This window comes from Camelus dromedarius, chromosome 21 (assembly GCF_036321535.1).
Source record: "Camelus dromedarius isolate mCamDro1 chromosome 21, mCamDro1.pat, whole genome shotgun sequence".
NCBI classification, from domain to species: Eukaryota; Metazoa; Chordata; class Mammalia; order Artiodactyla; family Camelidae; genus Camelus; species Camelus dromedarius.
Window position 1 is genome coordinate 7,798,940 of NC_087456.1, and position 25,274 is coordinate 7,824,213.

Consider the following 25,274-nt stretch of genomic DNA (forward strand, 5'->3'; position numbering starts at 1 on the left):
GCTGGGACATTTTTCTGTCTAAGCAGTGTGCCCTTGCACAGGGCAGGCGGTGGAGTCACCACAGGGCAGCAAAAGCAACAGGCAAGGACATGCAGTGCTTCTCCCCTTAGGCACCTCTGTCTCTGCACATTGTTTTCACTGCAGCATCTCCCTCAACAGCCTGGGCCAAAGATTATAAATGGACAACCCCAGGGCCAGATGAGGCCTTCAGATGTGTTTCCTTTCAGTCCACTGTGTCTTGAAAACATTAAAACATTTAAATATTGGGAGATTTTTCTTTTAAAAAATCTCCATTTCTAGCTCCTCTTAAAAAAATCATTAGATCTGGCCATCCTGGATCTGCATATTCCCACATGGCCACAACTCCCGGTGGAGTCGAGGCTGCTGCCTAGACAAAGCAGTCAGGCTCTCCCCGACTCTCCACGGTCCCCAGCTCTCCCCGATGTCCCCCCAGTGCTGAGGCTGATTTTGGTGGTTATTTATCATCACTGTTGCTTTATGGTTTTTCATATGGTGGGAAAACAATTCTCTAGATCCATGAATCTGTAAAAAGAGTGAAAACAAAAAATGAAACCAAGGGCTAGGATGTGTTAGCTCATATTTCTTGGCAAAAATGAAGTCTTCCCCAAAAACAGAAAAAGAAAAAAGAAAAAAAGAATTCTTCCTAGTGGATTGGTCTCTACTTCAAAGAAATATGAGTTGAGAGGCCATCTCGGGAGCCTCAGCCCGCTTATGTACGGTCAGCCTGCCCTCTAGGCATCTGGGTTAGGGGCCCCTGCCTGAGACCTTTCTGGGGCAACCCCACCGTCCTCCGGCCCTGTTGCTGGTCCTGCAGAGCGACAGGGGGTCCTGGGCCTGCAGCTGCTCCCTCCACGTGGCTGTGTCTGCACCATTCGGTTCGTTAGCCAAGCCCTGACTCAGCCCCACAACTGCCTCTGGTTCAGAAGCCCTTGTGACTCACACAGGGTGCTCACATGCTGCCCGTTTTAGGCAAACGGAAATAGAAACTCTGGTAATGACTCTCGAGTCAGTCAGTCCCCTCTTGTGACAAGGGCCACTTGTCACCTCTCCTTGACCAATACCTGCCCTCAAGGAGCCTCGTCTGCTCCCCCAGAGCACGGAGCTTGACGGTCATGGGTAAACAGGCAGGGGGTCCTGGGGTGACTGTGTGTGTAAGCACAATGGTCCACTCTCCTCCTGCTACGTGGGGGCTTGGGGAGCTTGTGTGGGCAGGGAGAAACAACAGGGTGAACAGCATATGCTGTAAAGCTGGAGGTGGTGGCCCCGACTGAAGGGAAATGGAAAATTGCACCAAGTCAAATGATTACTTTTGGTTTACAATTTTTTTTTTCTAGTTAAAAAAGATTGACTTGCTCATCAAAGTACTTTGCTGAAAAGATGCAGCATAATAACCACAGTGTTTCCTAAAATAATAAATGGAGTGCAGGACACAGGTGATAGCGGAGATCACCTGCCTGCATGGGAAGGTGACAGGCGAGCAGCGTGCCCCTACCCGCAGGTGTAGCCAGAGTTGGCAGGTAGCTCCTCATGGAGACTCTCCCTGGGCCCACACTGTCAGGAACCCCCTCCTTTGTTGTTGTGTGTTGTACCCTGGGGGGGGGTGTATGTACTTTATTTCTGACTACGATCTTCTTGGGTTATACACATACTTCATCTCAAGGAACACCTTCCTCCTGCAAAACTAATATATATATATGTATAGCTATATGGAACTCCTTACACAGTGTACCAGTGCTGTGTGGACTTGACCTGGTTCCATGTAGATCTATGCAGCCAGTGTCCAGGCCACTGTATGAAGCCTTGGGTACGTGCCTGTCCAGCAGGACTTGTTAATTACTACCATTATCCTTATGTAGCATCTGCATTGATTATCCATTGCTGTGTAACACATTACCCTAAAACTTAGCAACTTACAACTATAAGCATTTATTATTATGTCGCAGTTTTCTGTGGGTCAGGAATCCAGATGCAGATTAGCTGGGAGCCTCTGGCTTCAGGTTTCATGAGTTTGCAGTGAGTGTGTCGAGGGCAGGGCTGCAGTCTCTTCTGAAAGCTCAACTGGGAAGGGATCTGCTCATAAGCTCACTCAAGTGGTGTTGGCGGGATTCAGCTCCCTACAGGTTGTTGGACTGAGGACCTCCATTCCTGGCTGACTGTTGGCCAGGGGCCTCCATCGGTTCTTCACCACGTGGGCCTCACCATAGCATGGCTCGTAACATGGCAGCTGGCTGTGCTCCAAGCCAGTGAGTGAGAGAGCGCCCAAGACAGCAGTAACGTGACCTCCCATCACTTCTGCCATATTCCATTCACTAGAAGTGAGCCACTGAGTCTAGCCCACACTCAAAGGGAATGTCACAAGCGTGTGAGTACCAGCAGGCAGGGGCCATGGAGTCCGTTCTGGAAGCTGCCTGCCACGACATCTGTGCTACCAGTGGGTGTTTGCCCCACAACCAAGTGTAGGCAGTGCCCCTTCCTGCAGCTTACTTTACTGCTTGCCTTTTGCAACCTGATTTCTTCAGACGTCAAACAGCATAGCCTTTTAGTCTCTTGCTAATCAAGTGAAGTCCACAGACCAGCAGCATCCGCATCACTTGGGAGGTTGTGAGAAATATGGAGTCTCAGTGCCCCTCCCCCACCGCCACCCCTAGTGAGCTGTGACTCAGAGTCTGTCTTTTGATGAAGTCCCCTGGTGAGTCACAGGCACGTGGAAGTCCGAGAAGCACCACTCTACGTCCTCAAACATTGCTCCATAATCTAAAAGAGGGAATCGGTGGTGCTTCTCTCATGGGGAAGGCGCTCCAGCCGCTCTCCAGAGAGGCTGAGTCTTCCTCTGAACCTCAGCATCCCAAGTGCCTCCCGCTTTGGAAAGATTCCATCTGGGCTGCTCTTCTTACTCTCACAAGGAGGGTTTTAAGCTTCTGTATGCAAATAGACACGTAGAATTGTGGCTGGATTACCTTGGAGATTCACAGATGCTCATGTATTTATTCCCTGATTTATTTAACATGGATTTATTCAGCATTTACTATATGCCAGGCCCTGTTCTGGCTGCTGGCTATCTAAGATTGCACCAGACAGTCATGGTCTCTGCCCTCACGGAGCCTAGGTAGCACTAGGATTGGAGCAAGGCAGACATGTTTAAGTACACATGTCATATGTCAGAGGCTAAGGGCTTCAGAGACAATTAGAGTGGGTTAGGGGACTGGAGATTGTTAGGGTTGGGTTGGGCGCAGGGTTTGCTCTTGAATATACAGTGGTCCGGGACGCCTCACTGAGCAGGTAACCGTGGGCGGTGGTATAGGAGGAGGACCAAGAGAGAACTGTGTCCCGAAGCCACACACAGTGTTTCAAGGAGGGTGGGATAACTGAGCTAGTGCAATGGCAGGTCAGCTAAGAAAAGGAGTGAGAGCTGATTCAGCAGCATGGACATCACTGGTGACTTGGATGGGTGTCCTCTTCATGGAGGAGAAGGGGCAAAGTCCTGACAGCGTCTGTTCGTGCGAGGAGGGGTGCTGATGGCGGGTAAACAAAATGTGCTGCATCCGTACAGTGGGGTCGTGTTAAGCCAAATACTACTGAATTCTACACTTTACAAGGGTTAAAATGGTGTATTTTCTATTGTGTATATTTTACCACAATAAAGAGATGGGGGACGGGGGAGACAGAAGGTGTGTGAATCTGCTTGGGCTCCTGTGACAAAGCACCACAGACTGAGCGGCCTGAACAACGGAGATTTGTTTTCTCACGGTTCTGGAATCTGGAAGTCCAAGATCAAGGTGCCAGCGGGGCTGGTTTCTGTGCGACCTCTCTCCTTGGCTTGTAGGCAACCACCTTCTCATTCATCCTCACATGGCCTCATTTAACCTTAATTATCCCCTTAAAAGCCCTCTCTCTAAATACAATCACGTTGAGGGTTAGGGCTTCAGCATTGGAATTGGGATTTGTTGTAAGAGGACACAGTTCAGTCCATAACGGAAGGGGTGAAGAAGAGCCAGAGAATTAGAGGCAGCAGGTCCAGACAACTCTCAAAGAATTTTATTACAAAGAGGAGAAGAGGAATGGGACAGTAATTCAGTGTGGATATGGGGTTAAGAGAGAATTTTGCTTTCAAGATGGGCGGTATTATTGCACATTTGTTACGCTGGTGAGGATGACCCAGTAGAGGAGAACTGGTGATGAAGGAGGGAGCAAGGTAATTGCTGGAATGATTTTCTCCAGGGAGTGAGAGAGGATGAGAGTCATCACACAGGGAGGAAGGCAGGACATAGGGTGCAGAGGCAAGTCGGTTAATACATGTGGGGACCACAGAGGATGGAACAGGTGGCGTTGTAGGCAGGGGGAGTGAGGAGACCCCTTTGAAGGACCATAAGAAAGCATCAGCCAGAATTACCTTCCACTTCTTCTCTTAAGGAGCCTTTTGGGGAAATCTGTTAAATCATGGATTCACAGATATTCTCAGCCCCACGGTTTGCCTGGGGCCATGGTGAATGATGCAGAATATCTTACCCATAGTCAATTGGTTGTTGCCAAATCAAACCCCTGGGGCCTGTGAAGTTGAAGGTTTTTAAGAGAAATGTCATATATTTAAAACAGTCTCCAAAGCTTTGTGCTCTCCCTGAGGATTTAAGGTTTTGATTTGGGGATGCAGAGCCCTCAGTTAGACAAGCCTGTCAGGAGAAGTCGGTGGACTCCTGTCGATCAATTACTGCCAAACAGTGGCAGCCCTGCTGCCGATTCCCTGACCGGCTGGAAATGAAGGTGCTGTATCAAGAAGCAGTGAGGATGTTAAAAGTATAGAAAATATTTATTGAACACCAGGCGTGTTTATGTGCCAGGCACAGTGCTGAGTGCTTTGCATACATTATTACCTCATTTAATCTCACAGCAGCCCATCAAGGAGGCACATAATTGCCCCCATTTTACGATGAAGAAACTAGGGAACTAGAGCAAAATGATGGACCTGGTAAGCAATGGAGCTGGGACTCAAAGCCAGGTCTGCTTGACTCTAAAATTCTTAGGGTGTTTTGTGTTTCTTTTTAAATTTAATCAAGATACAAGTGTGCATCGGTAAAAAGTGAAAAGTCCACAGAAGTGCATGGCAAAAGACAAGTTTCTCACACCAATCCTGATTTTTTTCATTCCCCCGAAAAAGCCTGTGTTCCTAACTCCTACACTCAACCTTTTTAAGATGCACAAAAGAGAATGAGTTCACATCAGTCAGGAGAGTTCTCTAATGTTATGGACAGAAACTAAAGAAATACAATACAGCTACCTGTATATGTCAACATCAAAAAAAAAAAGTTTAAAAGAAGGAGCTGTTACCAGTGTTAACCATTTCAGATATTTCTTTAAAAATAATAATCCAGTGTTTGAGGTCTTATACTGGGAACAGCCTTCAGAGTCTTCACAGATGATTAGTACCATTATATTATATACAAAATTGTGTGCATTTGTTTGTGCTTATAGATGAGTTTTTCTGGGGAGAGAATCCTTTGTTTTTGTCAGACTCTTCAAGGAGCCTGTGTCCTCCAGATAGTTAAGAACCGTGATTTTAGTCCCTAAACTTAGGTATTCCCGTTGTGGATTGGAAGAGAGAGAAGGATCTTGGTCTGTATTTTAATGGGAGTAAGAAACGGACCTGGACCCACGAGACCCCAGTCCACAAAGACGTGTATTCTCTAGCCCCCGGCCACTGGAGCCATCTAGGAGGTGAGTCGTCCATGCCTTGGCCGGCTTGGCAGGATTCCTCGTCTGTCACGGAGCTTAGACTGGGACCCTCAGGGCTAGGGCTTATTTGTCTTTGACCGCCAGGCTTCCCGGAAACTACTGGTTTTCTTCTATGTTACCAAAACGTCAGATCACGCTAAAGAAACAGGGCCTTCCTCCTCCTTGTCCCTCCATGAGCCCAGGAACCAGCCAGCCTGGGATGAGCCACAGCTATAGCCTTGTGACACCTCATGCCTCGTTGTCCCTGCTGAGGTTACCAAGGTCATTATCTGTCCTGTCTGTGTTCCATTTTCCTTTGACCAAGAAGTCAAAGGAAACTTCTTCCAGCCTTTTCAGAATCTCTGCTCTCTTTCAATCCAGGAAGGATTATAAAATTAGGATGTTAAGACCTCCTATGAAGCAGTCCAGCCACTGAGATCCACCACTCGCCCATTACGGGCACCCCTGCATTTGACTAGGTCCTCGAGAGCAGTGATTCTCAACCATGGCAGTTGTTTCTCTCCATCATCCCACTTCACATGTCCTGCAGTGATCCTCTAAGGGGGACTGGGGACGTATCTGAATCTTTAGTGGAGGAGAGAATCACTGAGTTGGAGAGAGACCAGCCTGGTAATTGAGTCTGGATGCTGGACACACTAGAGATAAACTGCCCGATTTTAAAGAGCAGCTACTCAGATGAAGACAGCTGAGTCCCAGGCCTCTGGTCCAGCATCAGAGGGCTTTGATATCCTCTCGAGATCTGTCAGAATCCGATGCCCATGCCCATGAGGGAGGCAGAACCCCTTGACAGAGCTTACATCTGCAGACTGTTGGGGGCAGCGCTATGTCCAGTCATTGAAGGCAGAGCTAGAGCTAACCAGACTTAAGTGCCCGGACAGACAGAGTTCAATGGGATCTCATCAGGCCCAGTGGCTCCTGGAAGGGTTTGGGTCCTTGGCCAGGATCGGAGGTATGGCTGGAGTGCTGCTGGCTGAAAAGGGGGAGTTCCTAGAATAAAATACCCGATAGTGAAGTCAGACTGCGTCCAGAAGAGGGCTGAACTGCATGCTGACCTCTTCCTGAATAAATCCTGAATGTAACAGTCGAGGAGGGTATTACGAAAACGCAAAACAATTATATTAGCTGTTCCAGAGAGAAAGTCACGGGCTTGGTGGAATACCAAAAGCTCGTCGGCTGGCTGTTTTTTAAAGTCTAGAGCTTAGAATGGAATATCCCTAATAATTTAATGATTTTGCCATACCAGAAGGCACACGACGCATGAGGGCTGTGTCTCCTGACCGTGTCATTACCCGGGCAGCCCGAGGGCCTCCGTCTGCTCTGCCAGCTCAGCGGGTTGGTCAGTGGGCACACAGCCAGCTCTGCTGAGTGGCGTGTTCCCAAGGCAAGGTGGGCTTGGTGGATAAGGTCTAGGGTGGGGGTGGGGATTGGGGAGTAGGTAGGATTTGAACTGGGAGCTAGAGAAAGCGGAGAGGGGCAAGGAGGGACCTCCACTTTGCCTTTCCTTGGCCCCTGAGTGACTGTCCTGGTGATCATTCTCTCCTCCCCCCACCAACCTTCTAGAAGGGCTCCGACGCCCAATAAAGCAGGTGGCAATTTGTGGTGCTTCTGTTCTGGTTCCCCGCAGCGCCTCCTGTGATTGTGTTTTCTGGGCGTCCATGCGCATGCTCTTCAGCTCGCCCCCTTTGCCTTCTCCTCCAGTTTGTCACAGTTCAGTGAAGAGAACATGATGGACCCCTACAACCTCGCCATCTGCTTTGGGCCCTCGCTGATGTCAGTGCCCGAGGGCCACGACCAGGTGTCCTGCCAAGCCCATGTGAACGAGCTGATCAAAACCATCATCATCCAGCATGAGAACATCTTCCCAAACCCCAGGGAGCTGGAGGGCCCCACCTACAGCAGAGGAGGAAGCACGGAGGATTACTGGTAGGGGGCCCGGGGCTGGAGGAGGGGGAGGCGTCAGTCACCAGCACACACTGGCGTGGGCACCAGATGGCCATGCGAGATGGGAGGGAACCACCCAGATCCTCCCCCACCTCCCACTCCAAAAGGCGCGTCAAGCTGCCAGGATCTGGGGTCGCTGGAGGCCGGGCCCCACCTTGATCTAACCTTCAGGGTGAGCGCCACTTCAAGCCGCCTCTCCATTTTACAGGTTCTGGGTGGTGAGGGACTGTTCTGAAAGATAATGTCAACAATAACAGTAACACTGATTATCTCTGGGAGAGGACACTTGATCTGGTGGTGTGTGGAGCTGCCCTTCATCAGACTGCAGGCTCTCTCAGGCTCCTGCTCGGAGCTGATTATTTGTGAGAGGAACAGACCTACGTCCCAGGGAGTTTCTTTCTGATCTTGAAGAGTTCAGATATGAAGCATCGTGTCCTGACTGTGAATGCGTACAGTGATCATTTAATAATGATCGCAGACATTTGTGAAGACAAAGCGGGGGAAGGCGCATTTTTGGCAGGTTAGGCACAGTTCCCCCCGAAGCAGGTTGGTCATGACTTTGCCTGGAAAGAGAGTTGTAAAGCCCCAGGGCATGTCTTTACTAGACCCTTCCATTAGACAAATAATGAATCACTATTTCCATTTTATAGATCAAGTCACTGCAGTCCAGAGAGGCCAGTGACGATCTTTGAGGCCACCCCAGTGGTGGGGATTCCAGCCCTGACCCCTTGACTCTCAGTGCAGGGCACCACCCACTGCCCCACACTGCCCCCAGTGTATCACTTACAAGGTCATTTTTCCACTAAACACAAAGACAGACTCTCTCTTTGACTCCCTAATGTCCCTTACCTCCTCCTCCTCCACCCCTCCCTTCTTCCCCTAAATGGTGTTTCAGCCTGGGCTGAAAGCGTAAGCCAGCCCAAATCGGATTCCATCTGAATTCAACATCTGGAACCAATTCAGCCAGCCCATTGCTGTGGACTGAGGTAGGGGAGGTTGCTTATTTAATTAGAGGCCAATTGGTCCACGCTTCTCCCTGATTCGCACAGAAGGAGCCTCCAGCCCGAGCAGTGAGGAGAATTCTATCCATGTGTCTGTGAGAATACCGCTGGCGTCGCTGGGCTCAGCCTTCTCCGCTGGCCTGCAGATCCCGGCGTCTGGGGCCGAGCTGGAGAAACCTGGGCTTGCCAGCTTGCAGAGGAAGCTTCCGGTCACTGACACATGTCTGGTAGGGACTGGGAAGGTTGTTCGGGTATCAGCCTACTGGCTGGTGAGCTCCAGGGAGCTGTCCTTGTGCTTGTGACTTGGAGAGTTGGCTTCCCTTGCCTGAGTGTTGAAAAGCTGACGAATGGTGTTCCTGATTCCTGCTTTACCTCCCTTCTCACATACCAAACCGTTGCAGGCTCTGGACGGGTTCCAGGACACAGAGCCCCCCACATTGCTGTTCCCCTAGGCCCAGCCCAGTGCAGCGGAGCCCCCGTGGGGGCGGCTCACCAGGCCCAGATGGGAGGGCGTCTTCCTCCCAGTTCTCTCCAAGGGCTTCTCCCAGCGCCCAGTTGATGGTGCATCCGACCCAGTTTGTGAGCAGCCTGTGGGAAAACCGCAAGATTAGTCAGGGGATGTTACTACCGCGGGCTGGGTGGGAGGCCAGAAGCACCCTGGGATCAGGAATAAATGACCTTGGGTAGGAGGGACCATCTGACTGCTGGGTTCACACCCACTCAGAAGGCTCCCAGCCTCCATCAGAAGAGAGAGAAGTGTGGGTGAGGTGAGTTAAGATGGATGAAGGATGGGAGGGAGGGGCATCAAAAGGGGAGCCGGAAGCCAAGCATCCTGGAGATGGGCCAGGAGACCAGAACAGCCAGGAAGAGGGAGCACCGGGCCGCTTGGCCCCCCTGCAGCTGTGGAGAGGAGAGGCCAGCCCCACTTCCCCACGCCTGCCCGCCCTGAAACTGGAACCTGGGTTCTAGGACTGCCAGCAGTCTGGCACGCTAGGCTGCTTTCTGAGACCGCAGGTGTTGCTGGGCCCGGAGGCAGTGCTGGGGTCTGCGTGTGGAATGAGAGAAGCATAGAATTTCAAGCTGGAAGAGCCCTGATAAAGCATCATCTTGCCTGTACCTGAGAACAGTGGTTTTCAAAGCGGAGGTGCCCAGACCAGTAGCGCCTGCATCACACGGACTGGTTAGGAATGCAGCTACTCCCGACTCTGCCCGGGCCTGGTGAATCAGAAACCCTGGGAGTGAGGCCGTCTGTTTTTAACAAGCCATCTAGGGCTCCTTGAAGATGGCCACATAAATGAATTCGGAGGCCTGGGGAAAAGTGAGCCTTTGCCCTCCACACCCCTGCGGCCCTGAGGGTTTCCAGAATGTCACCAGACTCATCAGGTTTTTAGGCCCAGAGAGCAATGAGAAGATGCGGCCACCTTTTTTGTTAAAGAGGAATCCCTGTTCATTTTCTCTCATAATGTTCCCTGGAGTCTGGAGGACCTCCTTGGAACTGACTTGCTTCACACGGGAGGAGTTCTAAATTAGTCCCCTGCTCTTTGAGGAACGTTCTAGGAGTGAAGGATCGGTCCCACGAGGAGGGAGAGGCTGTAGGCTCAAAGGCAGAAACTGCAGCCAGGACGTGGGGGTGACGGGTTGTGGTGCTTCCTCAGCACAGTCTAGGAAGACTTACTTGTTACTACCTACTTACTGCCAGAGGGAGAAACTTTAGAAGTGAACTGGGGGAGGGTATAGCTCAGTGGGATAGTGCATGCTTAGCATGCAAGAGGTCCTGGGTTCAATCCCCAGTACTTCCATAATAAATAAATAAATTTTAAAAAAAGGGGGGGAAGAAGTGAACGGAGTTTTTCTCTAGTTTTCAGGAAGTGAGAACTTCCTGGTGCCCCTCATCATACACTCAAGACCTGGAAATAAGGAAGAGAAATGGCTTTCCTAGTAACTTCCCTGCTCATTCTCGACTCTCCTCCACCCTGGGTGATTTTAGACTCCATGCATTTTGTCAAGAACTTGACCCAGCTCTCATCCCCTACCCTCTTGCCGAGTCCAGCCCACAGCAGACTTTCTTCCCCTGCTCTCATTCTCTCGTTTCCCACTTGTTTCCATGACTCATCCCCAACTTTCTCACCTGTACACAGACTAAACCACAAAGCAACCAGAGGCATCAAGCAAAATGAGAAGGAAGGAAAGAAAGTACTGCTTATTAATCACTCCTTATTTCACTGAAACCTCATGCAACTCCGTGAAGCATATAGACCATTATCCTCAATTTATAGATTAGGTAGCTGGGGCTTAAAGAGATGAGGTAATTGCCCAGGATCACGCAGCTACCAAGTGTCAGAGCTGGTTTTCAGATCCAGTTGTCCTGATGCTAAAGCCCAGAGTTTCCTTTCCACCACACTCCCTCCAGGAGCTAACTCACCTAGAGGAACAGCCCTTGAGGAGTTGAGTTGTTTTCAATTTCCAAAAGGATTTATAAATTCAAATGGGCTTCCCTTTGTCTCAAGATACTGTAAGTCCCATGTAGTTTTTGTAGCAGGAGCTAGGTTAGAGAACCCCATTCTCAGCATTTGTCTGTAGTGTGTGATCAGGACCTAGAGAGTGTGAGATAGATTCCATGGCCTTGCTCCAAGGAAGCTGCATGGAAGAGAAGACAAGAATTTTGGAAGCAAAGGCTGAGGTCCCGGTTACTCTTGCCTCTGTTGCAGTGACAGCCCTCACGGGGAGACTACCTCGGCTGAAGACGCAGCCCAGGACGTGGCCGCAGAGCATCACACGAGCGATGACGGTACGGGGTCCTGCTAGGAGTCCGTGGGGCTGCTGGGGATGAAGCAGAATGAAGGGATTATGTCTCCTGTACTCCTGATGAACCTACCTGCCCAGCAGCCCCCCTGAAGACAGGCAGGGAGTCCTCCTGCCTCTCAACTTTCTTCTTTCCCTTTTCTTGGAGAGACAGCCCACCTTCTCAAATAGAATGATCTCTATTAAACCAGAGGTGACGAGCTGGACCTTCACCCTTACCCGCTCTGCCCCCAACTCCCTGCCCCTCGCCCACCTCCCTGCTCCTTGTATCATCTGGCTATCTCACCAGCAGAGTGTCGGTCCCTCGTCACAGCCCAGGCTCCTGCCAGGTAGCTGGAGACCAAAGTGCAGGAGAGCTCAGTTGAAAAACAGTGAGCCCGGGGAGTAGTGAAGCTGGGTGCCAAGAACCCAGCAGAAGCAAGCCAGAGGAGGGTGGGAATCAGGACGCAGAAACCACATGCTCTCACGCCTGCCGACTGGAAAAATTGACCCTTTCCAAAGCACAGACATGGGAGCGCTGCGCGGCCCGGCGGGGGTGCATGGAGAGCTGGAATGCGCAGCTGTCATCCATGGGCCTCGGCGGTGCCCATGATTTATTAAGGCCTGTCCGGCCAGCACATTCCCCCTCCTTCCAACAGTTCTGCACCTCCATTTCTGATCACTTGCACTCTGGATGTCTCAGCAGCTGACTGGGGGCGGGCCTCAGAATTTTCTGGGCACAAGAATGAAATGGCCCAGTCTGTGGCGCTTTCCCTGCTCCCTGCCTTGCTGGGAATTCTGCAATTCTAGGCCACCTTTTAAAGGAGAAGCTAAAAAAAACATCGGGCCACTTATTTGGCTCCTGAGGTCAGATGGATCAATATGGTAATTAGTCACACTGCGGGAGGCGAGCAGATGAACTAGGGAAATTCGTATTTGGTTAGAGCCTACGTGTGCCCAGCACGGCTAGAGGCTTTCTATGTGCCTCATCTCTTAATCCTTAGTGAAATAGATAGAGCTGCTATTTTATAGTTGAGAAAACTGAGGCCAGAGAGGTCCAGTGCCATACCCGAGGCTGTACGGACCTGAAATTGGGATGTTTAGACAGGCCCTGGGTAGTGAAGTCTGCAGCCCTGCCCGTTCCGGTGCAGATGCACCAGCCCCGGCTGTCTTGTCCCACCAGCCCCGGCTGTCTGGACGTAATCTTGTTTGCAAGCAGCCTTTCTCTCCACTGCTCAGGATATATCTGACTTTAACCTCAGGTTCCCGGTTTCTGGGAGTCTTCTTTTTGCTCTCTCACCTCTACCTGCAGACCAGCACCAATAATGACAATGGTGACAATAATGACCATGGCTAACACATACATAGCATTTAAGCTGGGCCCTCCCTGTTCTGAGCACTTTTACAAGTTGTTATTTATTGAAGTCTCATGCCAACTTCATGAAAAAAGCATTATTGTTATCCCCGTTTTACAGATGAGGATATGAACTCCCACACAAAAGTAAAAATACATTACCTTTGCAAACCCCTTTTAAATTTTCAAGTCGCTTGCATGTGCATTTTTCCATATAGTGTCCACAAAATATATTTCCATATTTTGCTCCTCAGAAAGTTGATTGATTGGGCAAGTTATTTTTCTTTTTATAGAGGCTAAAACCCATGTTCTAGTAGGGGGATTGGATACCATAAATAAGTTATTTAAAATACAATATAAGAGTTCTAAGTTAATGGAATTATTTTATAGTCAGAAAGGAAATAATGCTTACAAATACAGCCTGGCAGGTTCGATGATAGGGGTTGGCATAAGAGCTATGGAAACACCAAGGAAATTAGTACAGGAAGCAGGTGATGTTTGAGTTGTGATTCAATGTGTTCCATCAGGCAGGTGGGAGAGGGGGATTCCAGGTGGAGGGAACAGCATGAGCAAAGGCAAGGAAGAGCATATGAGTGCTTTCAGGGAGCTGCACCATCTGCATGGGAATCTGCTTTATAGATCATTAATGACTTATTTTCACACTGGGTTGTCTTCCCCCTACTGCAAGTTCAGATAATTGAACTTTTCCACCCAGTTTCCTGAGTCACTGAGTCCCAACAACATGTGTTTCCTTCTTTTCCACCCCTCTCAGAGTGTGAGCCCATCGAGGCCATTGCCAAGTTTGACTACGTGGGCCGGACAGCTCGAGAGCTGTCCTTCAAAAAGGGGGCATCCCTGCTGCTTTACCAGCGGGCTTCCGACGACTGGTGGGAAGGCCGGCACAACGGCATCGACGGACTCATCCCCCATCAGTACATCGTGGTCCAAGACACGTACGTTGGGTCCCCTGCACCTTTAGGGGTCCCTGGCTGCACTGTGGGAGTGAGACTTCTTTTCTGGAGCCCAGGAGAATGAGGGAAAGCAACCCCTAGGAGGCGCCAATGTGGCCCTGAAGTTTCAGCTTCCTTGAAGGGTCCCCAGACTCTGTGGAGAATTGTTTTTTAACTTCTCCACCCTCTGCTCCCCACTGCCAGTCACATCTCCACCACCCTCCCCACCCCTTGTCATTTTAGAAACTTGCCAGCCAGCGCTCATCCACACTTACACCTGATGAGTGATAATGAAGGCTTATTATTTGACCACCTGTATTGCCTTTCTGGAAAGATCAGGTTGGGAAAACATTTTGACTTCCCTTTCTTTTTTTAAAAACAACTATGCTCACCCCAACCTGCTGGGCCACTAATGGCACTTTCCCACTTGCAACTGAAAATGTTGAGCGCATTTTCTAGGAGAAGTCTAGCTTAAGCAGCCTTGTGGAAATAACCCAGCTCATTTAACCCAGATGAGGTTGACCTGGGGAGAGACAGGGAAGAGGAAGGGAAAGGATGTCAGGAAACACAGGGAACATGGACTGGTCCCAGAAAGACTTCATTGCATTCATCAGTTGGTTCCCACGCTTTGAGCGATGTCTCCCGGGCAAGAAGGCTTTTACCTGTGGCCCCCAAAACCTGCCTCCCTGCCACGTTGCCTGCCTCTGCCCCTGCCTCCCTCCCCTTGGATATGATGCTCTCTGTTTTTAGCCCTCCCCTTAATATTATTTCTTAAAGGTTGATATCCTGAGTGAGTCTGCATCCTCCCAGCCTCTCCCCAGCTCGTTCTGCAGGGAGATCCTCCCTCTGTTGATAACATCGCATCCCTGGTGGCCATCTGTGTGTGGACAGGACCCTCCCAAATTTAGCATTATGACTTCACTGCGGGACCGAGAGAAGATGAATGGTGGGGGAGAAGGGGCTTTCTTTGTCATCAGTAGCCAGAGGGGCCAGGAAAGCAGTGGAGAGACGTGGGACCGGCTTGGACGCTCTTAAGCGGGGCTGGATGCCCTACGACAGAGTGTGGCGGTGTCCTGCCTCAACGCCGGCATCTCCAGAGCCACGGCAGAGCCGACTGTCCTCCCCCAGCCGTGCTCAGGACCTCAGCACATAAACCGCCACCTGGACCAGCTGCCTCCTCCTGCAGGAGGTGGCCCAGCACAGCTGCCCCAGGAAAGCAGCGAGGGGGTAAAAGGCAGATGCCTTGAATCCAGGTGTCCCCTAGCCCAGCTTTCCGGAGGAGCTGAGGATCCCGCAGAACTCAACAGGATTATTTATTTCTATTTAAACGCCCCTCCAAAGGCCCGTAGCTTTCCTCGCCTGCGCTCCCAGAGCTAGCCCAGCCAGGCGTTGCCGCTGCCTCCAAGCCATCGCGGGGTCGCGTTGTGTCGGGAGGGCCGTCTTGCCGATTTAACACTGCTTTTTGTGTTGTTGTTTCCCCTTCCTGCCTGCCCGCCTGCCCCTTCTCCCCCAGCGAGGACGGTGTCGTGGAGAGGTCCAGCCCCAAGTCTGAGATTGAGGTCATTTCTGAGCCACCTGAAGAAAAGGTGACAGCCAGAGCGGGGGCCAGCTGTCCCAGTGGGGGTCATGTAGCTGATATTTATCTTGCAAACATCAACAAGTAAGCTCTGCTTTTCATTTTCTGCTCCCCTGAATGACTTGCAACACCCAGCCTCACCCTCTGGCCTAACCGTCCCCCCCCAATTCCTGTGCTGCACATAGGACCCCCGGCCCCACCTCGACCCAACATCTTGCATGTGCTCGTGGCTGCTGCAAGGCGGACAGGGCCGAGGAAACATCCAGAGGCCTCGTCGGCAGGCCCGGGGGTCCGGCCAGTGGCAGTTACGCTGAGGATGGGTGTGCCTCTCTGTCCCCACAGCGTCTGTCCGCTCAGACCTTCCAGGCCATCTGACTGCTAAAACTTTGGCCAGTAACTTCGTGCAACTTGGTTCTGTACTATTTCTCAAAGGTGCCTTCTTTTTTCCAATTTGGACTCAAATAATAGTCTTTGATGTTTTCCTTGGCCCTTGTCTGTCCGAAGCTCTAAAGTCTCATGTGTCTTCTACCAGGCTTGTGTTACCCGAGACGGTTTATGTAGATATCACATGTCTCTTTCTCCCTCATCCTGCCTTCGCTCCCACGGAGGAAAGGAGCCCACTGCTCCCTCCAGGAAAGCTTTGTCCTGAGCTCTCTATTCATTGTCTAACCCCCAGCTCCCCTTCCCCCTGCCCTTTCACACCAGTAGAAATAATTTGCCATTTTTCCCCCATTGCTTTAGCCCTGTGTATTATCGTTCCCTATCAGTCCCTTTGCAGATTCCCACTTGTGTCCAGCAGGCTCGTAGCTCTGCCCCGCAGCTTTCATTGTGGCTATTAGCAACATCCTGGGGTTTTAACTCCACCCACACCCGATCTGGCCGTCTAGAGGGATTCCACGCCTGTGTGCTGCTGCCTCCCCTAGAGACATTCAGGTTATTGGAGAACTAATCTCATCTCAAGGGGCCAGACACCAAGTCCCAAAGCCTACAGACCTCTTTCCGCCAGACCCCGAAACCTGGCCCAGAGCCAGCAGGATGACAAGCCCCAGGGCGCTCCTGATGAATATGGATTGGAGATGATGTACAGTTTTTATTCCCCTCTGGCTTTGGAGGAATGAAATGATTTGCACATTGAAAACCTGTTAACCATAGCCTCTGGACACTGAAACTGGAAGGAGAATAAAAGATGCTTGTTGTTTTGAAACTGCACCAGGTCGCCCAGATCTCTTGGCTTTTTTCCAACCAGACGGTAGCAGGGGGAGTGGTTGGGGCACGTGGCTCTTTTCCATCTCTTTCACCCTCTAGATAGTAAAGTCGCTCATTCAGCTCACTTAGTCACTGTAGTTATAATTTAAGTCAGACTGGTTAAAAAAAAAATAAAAGACTGAGAATTTTAGTCATTTCCCTCCAGCATAGTGCCCTGTTGGGAGGGCAAGCTAGTAAAACGTTAACTGTGGGCTAATCACATTTTCTTCCTTATTTACAAGTCTACATTAATTATAAGCCTATAATCAGAAGGTGGTTAAGCCTGTAATTAACCCAGAAACCAAGGTGGGGTCGGTGAAGGGAGAGGTAGATGATTAGTTAGGTACATATTTTTAAGCCATCTTATATTTGTTGCCAGTTGTAGAGTAATAGCTGGAATAGTCAAAAGATGAACATCTGGTGGAAAGTCAGGGTGGTTCCCGTGAACTCCCTGCTCGGTGGAATCAGGATGAGGTCTTGCAGGACACGTTCTGCTTGGACGCCAGCAGGTCGGTGGGTGAGCGGCAGCCCCTGGGCATGTTCTGCCCTTAGGACTGACCCTGCCTTCCAGCCGTGCCTCCAGCCCACACAGCACTCCTCCCAAGCTCCTTCTCTTTCCTGAGTGCCCCCCAGGTTCTGTCTCACCCCTGGACCTCCTCATCTGCTGTCTCCTCACCTGGTCAACTCCTGTCCCTTCAAGACTGAATCCGAAGATGTGCCTCTTCGGGTAAAGCCTTTCTGATACCCCTGAGTGCCTCAGGGCTGCATTAGGCGCCCTTGAATTCCGAAAGCAGCCTCAGGACTCAAGCTGCACTTGGATCCCTACCAGGCTGAGCTCCTTGAAACCAGGAACTCTGTCTTCCTGCCTCCACATCCCCGGGGCCTGGCCCCTAACAGCCACTCCATAAATCTGCCTCCTCAGCAGTTTTGCCTTGGTGAGTCAGCCCTCCTCAAGTGGAAAAAGGAAATCGGCAAAGAGTTATTAGGGTGTGGCGTTTCAATTCAGTTCCATGCATTTATTGAGCACCTACTGTTGTGCCAAGTACCTGTGCTGGTTCTTCAGAGAGGAATAAGATGACCCCTGGCCTCGGAGCTCACAGTCTGGCAAGGTGAATACCATATAGACAGGGGACTGAAACGTGGTGCCATCCATGTCCTGTAGGAACGGAAGAGGGAGTGATCGAGTCTGCCTGCTGATGGGGGTGGGTGCTGAGGAAGACTTTGCAGAGGAAGAGAAATCACTCTAGCTGGGTCTTGTAAGACTGTGAGAACATCCTTTATCCATGCGAGAATGGCTGACACCCAAGTCTAAAGCCGTGGAGCAGGCAGCCTCACTGAGTGGCTACTATGTGTCAGATGCCAAACCTGGTCCCAGGGATGTATATGGAGGAAGACCTTCCCAGGGAACAGGACCAGGACTGGCTTAGAAACCTGACCCTGCTACAGGACGAGCTCCCCAATCTTCAGGTCCTACCCCTTTCCTTCTTCCTCCCTCAGCTCCCGCCTCGGCCTCAGTGGACCGTAGTAGATTCGAGATCAGAGCTGCCCAGCTGCACTCCCAAACCAGAAGTTTCATTGCCTCTTAGATTAGGTCCTTTAGAATCTGATTACAAGAGAAAATGAAATTATTCTGCAGTGGGCAACACCCATACGGATAAGACTCTGCCAAACCATTTCATCTGAGAGCCTTAATGGTCTGGAATAAACTGTCCCAGAGCCAGGGTTCAGCCCATGCTGGGTGGCATGGGGTCACAAGATGTATTTCCACCCTAGGAAATGCACAAATTTGGCCCTCACGCTGCAGCATTGCAGCCTCTTGAAAAATACTCTGTTCCATGTCTGCAGCATAAGTGATAAACAGCTTCTTGCCAAAGCCCAAAATAATTCCAGTTTTGTAAGTGGACTAGGAAACATGCTTAAACTTTGGGAAAGTCAACTCTCCTCTTACCAGCAATTCCCTGCCTCCTTGGCAACGGTGAGAATTTTTCTCCTACCTGGGACCTGGTTGCTGTTCAAAGCAGGCAATAAGGGTGCCTTTCCGTGAATCTGTCTCCTGTTAGAAACTTTTGCTTAATCAGACGTTTTTCCTGACAGCACCTTACATCTTGAGACCTCAAAGCCCACAACCACCAAGTAAGTATGCATTTCTCTTTTGTCCAGGTCAGGGGTGGCAGGGGGACAGAGACTTGGAGAAAACATGGGAAGGTGAAACAGGAGGGAACGTGCCCTGTGTCCTCTCCTTGCAGAAGCCCCTGGGTGCCACCATCTGTCCCTCTCACTCGTCCTAGCTTCCTCGGAGCCAAGGCTCCCTGATCATACTGCCCTTTCTGTTTGTCATTGAAGGCAAAGGAAGCGGCCGGAATCTGGGAGCATCCGGAAAACGTTTCGGAGCGACAGCCATGGGCTGAGCAGTTCCCTGACTGATTCCGCCTCCCCGGGGGTGGGGGCTGGCTGCCGCCCATCTTCCCAGCCCATCATGAGCCAGAGCCTCCCCAAGGAAGGGCCAGATAAGTGTTCCATCAGTGGGCACGGAAGCCTCAACTCCATCAGCCGCCACTCCTCCCTGAAGAACCGGCTAGACAGTCCCCAGATCCGGAAGACGGTGACAGCAGGGAGGTCAAAAAGCTTCAATAACCACCGGCCCATGGACCCCGAGGTGATTGCACAGGTAACTGGGGGCTCTTGGATGAACAGCTCCAATGAGTCTACACTGGTCACGACTGCTTAGTGCAGCCCATGCTAATTGTGACAGCACTTGAAACAGAACGGTGCTTTGTACATTATCCAACGATTTCAGGGACTGATGGACATCTAGACCTGATAAGACAGCTTTCCAAGAAATCTGTTGATCCCTCTCTCCCCAAGAAGAACTTAGAATAAAAGAATACAGGCTTCTTGCTCATATACGGGCTATTTGCAGGGCTGCTGTCGTTTTGAAAGCCAGTAGTTACAGATAGCATATTTTTGATAGAATCCATTCAGCCTGAATTTCAGGTCTTGAGACCCTGGTAGGCTTCAGTGAAGCTGCCCAAGTGGTGAGGCTCAGCAGTAGTTCTGGCCGCACTTCCGTATCACTGTGCCAGTCCCATCATCCCCGAGGCTAAGCTCTGGTGCCTAGTGATTGACCAGTGATCAGTCTGCTCCTGGTCTTGAAGGCCCCAAATTACTCTGCCCCCCGGGGCTTGGGTACCAGAAGGGTTTCCAGCCCAAGTCTCCAGAGGCAGTGGAGCTGAGCCTCCTGGTTACAGGGTCTTCCTTTGGTGTATGCACCACACTGACGAGTCTCTGTTTTCCATGAAACATTAGAGATCCAACCCCACCTCTAAAAATCCGACTTCCGGGGCCACTCCAAGCAGTTCACTCAGACGTCTCTCCCAACTCTATAATTTTCATTAGACCAGGTAGGAACCAAGGGCTCACTGTTGCCCTTTCATGTCTCAACCGAGTTGAGATGATCCTCACCCCAGCTTGGAGGGGGCAATAGAGGCTGGGTGTGGTCTCTATTGGCTTAATTGTGGTGCTCTGCTTAGGGAAGGTGAACCTGGCAAGCACAGTATTAAGCTACAGGCCTGAGATGTCTTGCTTTGCTGGCCTTCTGTTTCTGTGCCTCTCCTTAAGCTCTTGGCTGCAATCTGCCTGGCACCACGGGAATCCTCCCGGCTCCCTCTTTGGCCCGGTGTTCATAGGAATGTCAGAACAGGTACACAGCGGGGACAGACTCCAGCTGCAGAGCAGGACTGAGGAAGGAGATGGAGTTCTTCCTGAGCGTTGTTAAGGTTTGAGAACATCAGACGATGAGTGAAATTGAGCCCCTGTCAGCAGAGAGCATGGATCACCCTGTAACACAAAGAAGCCTTAACCAGGGGCCTTTGCTTGAAACACGCAGTCTTTCAATGTGAGTTTAATCCCAAGAGAGGAATCATGTGGTGGCTTTGGGGGCGCCAGACAAAGTGCGTGGGGAGGTGGGGAAGGGGCTGGGAGGTCTCCCTGGGAGGCCGCTGGCTGCATACAAAAGGTCTTTGGTTCTGCCTGGAGCCCCCTGAGCTAGGACTGCTGTTCCTAAGCTCTGGTGTGTTCCAGTGTGACTCGCAGGAGATTCACCTGTGTGGGCTCTGGCTCCCTCTCTTGGTGATGGGTAGAAGGAAATGGCTTCATCAAGATGGGCACTCGGATGCGGTGGAGTGGGGGCCAGCATCCTGATGAATCCTCAGGGCCAGGACTCCTGAACCTTCCCTCAAGACCCTGAGGAGGAAGGACTAACCCTCTTAACCTTTCTTAACCTTTGGCCTTGAAGTCCAAAATAATAAAATTCATATTTCACCTCTACTACTTTAAAAAAAAAAAAGTTTATTATGTACAGTTTCAAGCATATACAGAAGTAGAGAGAATTGGGTAATGGATCCCACATCCTCGTGACCAAACTCCTGATCACGCTTAGTCCATCCACCTTTCCTCTCCCCACTGGACTACATGTCATCTCGTCCAAAAACACATCAGTGCACATGTCTAAACCCTGAGGACACTATTTCAAAAACATCTCAACCACTCTATGTAAAGTGGAGGGGTTAAAAAAAAAAAAAAACCTCATGATGATGAAAATCCCTTTGTCTTCCGTCTCTCATGTTCCGAACATCCACATGTTCAAGGATTTGGGCCTAATCAACACATCTGGCACCTCCTTACTGTTGGCTTCTTCACGATTTGGCCCATGTTGTTGAACTAGGACCCCGGGGGACTTCTCGCTGCCTGTGCCTCACTTCCTCCTTCCTCCCGTTTCGCAGGACATCGAGGCGACTATGAACTCCGCCCTGAATGAGCTGCGGGAACTTGAGCGGCAGAGCAGCGTCAAACACACCCCGGACGTGGTCCTGGACACCTTGGAACCCCTCAAGACGTCCCCCGTGGTGGCCCCCACGTCGGAGCCCTCCAGCCCCCTGCACACCCAGCTCCTCAAGGACCCCGAGCCCGCCTTCCAGCGCAGTGCCAGCACTGCTGGGGACATCGCCTGCGCCTTCCGGCCCGTCAAGTCCGTCAAGGTGGCGGCCCCGGTCAAGCCACCAGCCACACGGCCCAAGCCCACTGTCTTCCCCAAAACCAATGCCACTAGCCCCGGCGTCAACTCCTCAGCCTCCCCACAGTCCACCGACAAGTCTTGTACTGTCTGAGGGATGTAATTTAATTGTTCTTGACAAGGGGACTGGAGGGACTGACTGTTATTAAAATCTTCCTATTTAACTAGCTTGGGGACTTCGGTTGAAAATTAGATTCTAAGTTGTTCTTGCAGGAATTAGCCTTCCCATCACCCAAAACCTTGAGAATGAAGCCCTCGTTATCGCCCTGCCCTCCCCCTCCCTTCCCCCGGCCCTCTGCTCCCCACCCCCTCATCGTCGTAATCCAGCCAGCTACAGTACGTACTGTTCTTAGGTTAGCCGGAGATAGGTTTTTCCATTATCAGGTCACTGTGAAATCTGGCAAGGCAAGTCATGGGGCCGTGGCTGAAGCCTCAGTCCCGCAGACACAGGGGATGCCTGCCCAGATGGTTGGCTGCCGACAGCCAGCTCTCAGTGGCATCTTGTTTTGGGTACTGATTATAGAGAATCTTACACAGTCCATTCTCCATTTTATACACACACACACATACATACATACACACGTAGGTTTTTCTAGTCTCTGGCATGTGTAGCCCCTCCTGGTCCTAGATAGACCAGTCTCTTTGTAAGTTATTGTGGCAGTTCACACAGGAGCCACCAGAGGTCTCTGTTTCCGTTACAAATCTTGTTCTGTCTGGGCCAGAGAGCCTAGCCTTGGACATCTCTCCACCACCTGAAATTTAACAGGACGGGACTCAATCCTGTAATGTGTTTGGGGTTGGGGGCTTTGTCTTCTTTCTATTGGTGTGAATTGGTCATTGGTGTTTGCTTTTGCCCTCCTCCATCCTCTAGAACTACACCCCGATTTTACGGAACTTCGAAAGTTTTTCTGAATGTATAGATGTTTCTCGGGTTCCTATCTTTGTCTCTGATGGACCATTTTCCATTAAGACATTTTCCTGTATAAGACAGCTTTATAGTTGGTTCCTTTTAGAGTAAAGAGTCTTAAGAGAGTTTTATTGTGTTTATGGCAGGTTTGGAAAAGATAAGAAATGGGTCCTTCTTCCTCCCACTTTTTTGGGTACTTAAGACAAAATTCATTATCCTATTGAAAATTAAATTCATCTTTGCTAACCCTAAAATTGTTCCCAAATGGAAATTGATTCCAGGTTTATCCCGCAGTTGGGTTAATCTACAAGGTCTCTCTTCTGGGACCAACGGGGGCTTAGGGAGCCCTAGTTAGATAAAGGGAGACGCTGCCCCTTAAAACTGGTTTTCATTTATCCAGACAAGGACAACTAATAGAACTTTGGCCCCAGGTGCTCTAAAGTCTTTCCAAGGCCTGAATCTAAGAAAACAAAAAATTGGATACTGAATATTTTGGCCTTCCTTTGGCCTTTTTTTCTGGTTCACCTCCACAAAGCAAAAATGATACCCTAGTCTACTTTAATAATTCACTCTCAATCTGGTGTCCGTGGTCCCAGCTCCCCTGGCACCATGCTGTCCCAGGAGTACCCCGCTGGGGACACTCACACCCCAGGCTCACAGGTCTCAGACAACTACTTGAGTTAAAACTGAAACTCATCCTCTTCTCTGTTTTCTGGTTTTAAAGCTGTGCTTTTGGCCTTATTTTCCACAGTTCAGGAGAGAGTTGGTTGCCATTCCAATAGGAAAATCTGTGTTTTCTTATCTTTGGCCGAGAAGATCCTTTTTGGTCCAACATTCTGAAGTCGGTAGTTGGCTCTGGGGAACGGTAGGATTTCCCTCACTCTGTGTGAGGGAAACGGGGAGCTTTGTGGGTCGTCACCAATCAGAAGGGCAGCCCGCAACACCAGGAAAACCATCCCAAGACCTGGAAGGGAGAGAGGAAGAGCTTCAGTGAGTGAGGCCACCTGTGAGGGGCGACCTGCAGTCTTCTGGATTCTTGGCTTTTGTTGCTCTGTTTAGTGGCCTGTCCTTGTGTGTCCCCTGCACTTCCACAGGTCCCGAGCCAGCGGGGGCTTTCATCCCCAAGGATCTGTTTCCTCGCTGAAAATGAAGCCCCACCCTTCACTTTACATTCCTTTTGATCCGACTGGTCCAGATTGGTGCCCATACCTGCCCTTCTCCCTTCCCTCCAACACATCCTCCTCTAGGAAGATAAAGGCAGACCTTCCTTAACGACAGCACCTGGGGCCTGTTCTGCTGCTTCTGCCTCATTTCTCTACCAGCCATGTACCTGACTTGCGTTCACCGTCCCCTCGGGCAGTGTCCGTATGCTGATTGGCATCATGAACTGGACAGTGTGTGAGTGGTCACCTGCTCCCCGCCCCCACGCTGGGAGCCGAGCTGTCTTCCCCTCTCTGGTGCTCCTGAGACCTGTGAGACGGTCCTGTCGAGAGGACGAGGAACCTCGGAGGAGAGTCCTTCTCGGCAGAGCTCATTGCAATCAACTGGAATCGAGGTTGCACACTGTGATTTTTACACCGAGAAGCCAAACAGAGCTGGCCACCCAGGGCCTAGGGAGACCAGTCTTCCTCAGAGATGTTTGCCTAAACCAGCATGATGCTTCAGAGAGCCCCGCTCTGCCTCCTCTTCCTGGTGTGGACTCAGATGGGTCAGTCGTTGGGCGACAGAGGTGGGGTGGGGCTCCCAGCATCCCAGTTTGGAAAAAAGAGGAGTTTGCAGCCAGCAGCCTGTAAACGGGAAACACTGGTCTCAGCCAACCTCCTCAGGGCGCCCTGGTTTTCTCCCCAAAGAGATGAGCAGAGTCGACGCCAGCAACGGGATGAACAGGCCCCTGGAAGGGCTGGTGTACATGAACTTCACGCTCAGAAGAGAAGTTAGGTCTTCCAGGCAATTGCAATGTTGTGGCGTCTGACTTGTATGTCACGTCTGTGTAAAACGGTATATTCTTTAAAAATAGTGTTGATAACTGGAATATTGTATGTATGCTTGGCGATGCTTTGTGTGAACCTAAGACTGTCACTCAACAGATGTTGGATTGGGGAAAATCCAAAGCACAACTTCAAAATAAAATACGTTTTTAGGTTTCGATGCTGCAGTTTATATCCCTTCTCCAACGCCCTGAAATCTCCAATCCAGGAGTCCCGCTGCCCAGGAGGGATTTTGATTCGTCTGTGGTCACGGAGCCCTGCCTGGCAACAGAAGGAGAGATGGGGTGACCTGAGGAGCCAACCATCTTCTCTCTCCCCCAGCAAGATGCGGCAGAGTGTATTTAGAACGTGGATTTCCTCCCCCCCCCCCCCAGCATTTCCATTTAGCCCATGCGTGGAACCTAAGAGATTATGTAGCAAGCTTCCCAGCTCACCATTGGGCAGTCTGTTGCCATGAGAACCATGTCCTTCAGAATCTACCTCCCCTGTTTTCAATGAGGACTGTTGTCATTTCTGTCTCTAGTCAGATTTCCCCGCTTGCTGGAGTGGAGCCCACGAAGTCACTGGGAAACTTTGCCAGCCACAGCCAAGGGTAACTGAAGGTTTGATTTCTTCCGCAACTAAAGCCCTGGGTCATTCTGCCCTTGGCAGCCCCCTACCTCTGGGAGGACAGCTGACCTGTGTGTTTGTGCTGTTGGTGTTGAGTACATGG

General features: G+C 50.8%; 1 protein-coding gene across 7 annotated transcripts in view; it reads left to right on the forward strand.

Annotated features, from left to right (window-relative positions):
- Window positions 1–24,722, forward strand: part of SRGAP2 (SLIT-ROBO Rho GTPase activating protein 2) — a 235,092-nt gene extending 210,370 nt beyond the window's left edge. For 3 of the 7 annotated variants that reach the window (XM_010991346.3, XM_010991347.3, XM_031438696.2), the window contains 7 exons: window positions 7,447–7,671; window positions 11,399–11,478; window positions 13,598–13,778; window positions 15,289–15,435; window positions 18,691–18,729; window positions 18,940–19,264; window positions 21,378–24,722. In XM_010991346.3, the coding sequence (XP_010989648.1) occupies window positions 7,447–7,671; window positions 11,399–11,478; window positions 13,598–13,778; window positions 15,289–15,435; window positions 18,691–18,729; window positions 18,940–19,264; window positions 21,378–21,761 (1,381 nt within the window). In that variant the 3' untranslated portion in view covers window positions 21,762–24,722. Of the gene's footprint in view, window positions 1–7,446; window positions 7,672–11,398; window positions 11,479–13,597; window positions 13,779–14,552; window positions 15,436–15,536; window positions 16,561–18,690; window positions 18,730–18,939; window positions 19,265–21,377 lie in introns of those variants that run through there. The other 4 variants (XM_010991348.3, XM_010991349.3, XM_031438697.2 and 1 more) reach the window with 3 other exon arrangements.
- The last annotated feature ends 552 nt before the right edge of the window (window positions 24,723–25,274 follow it).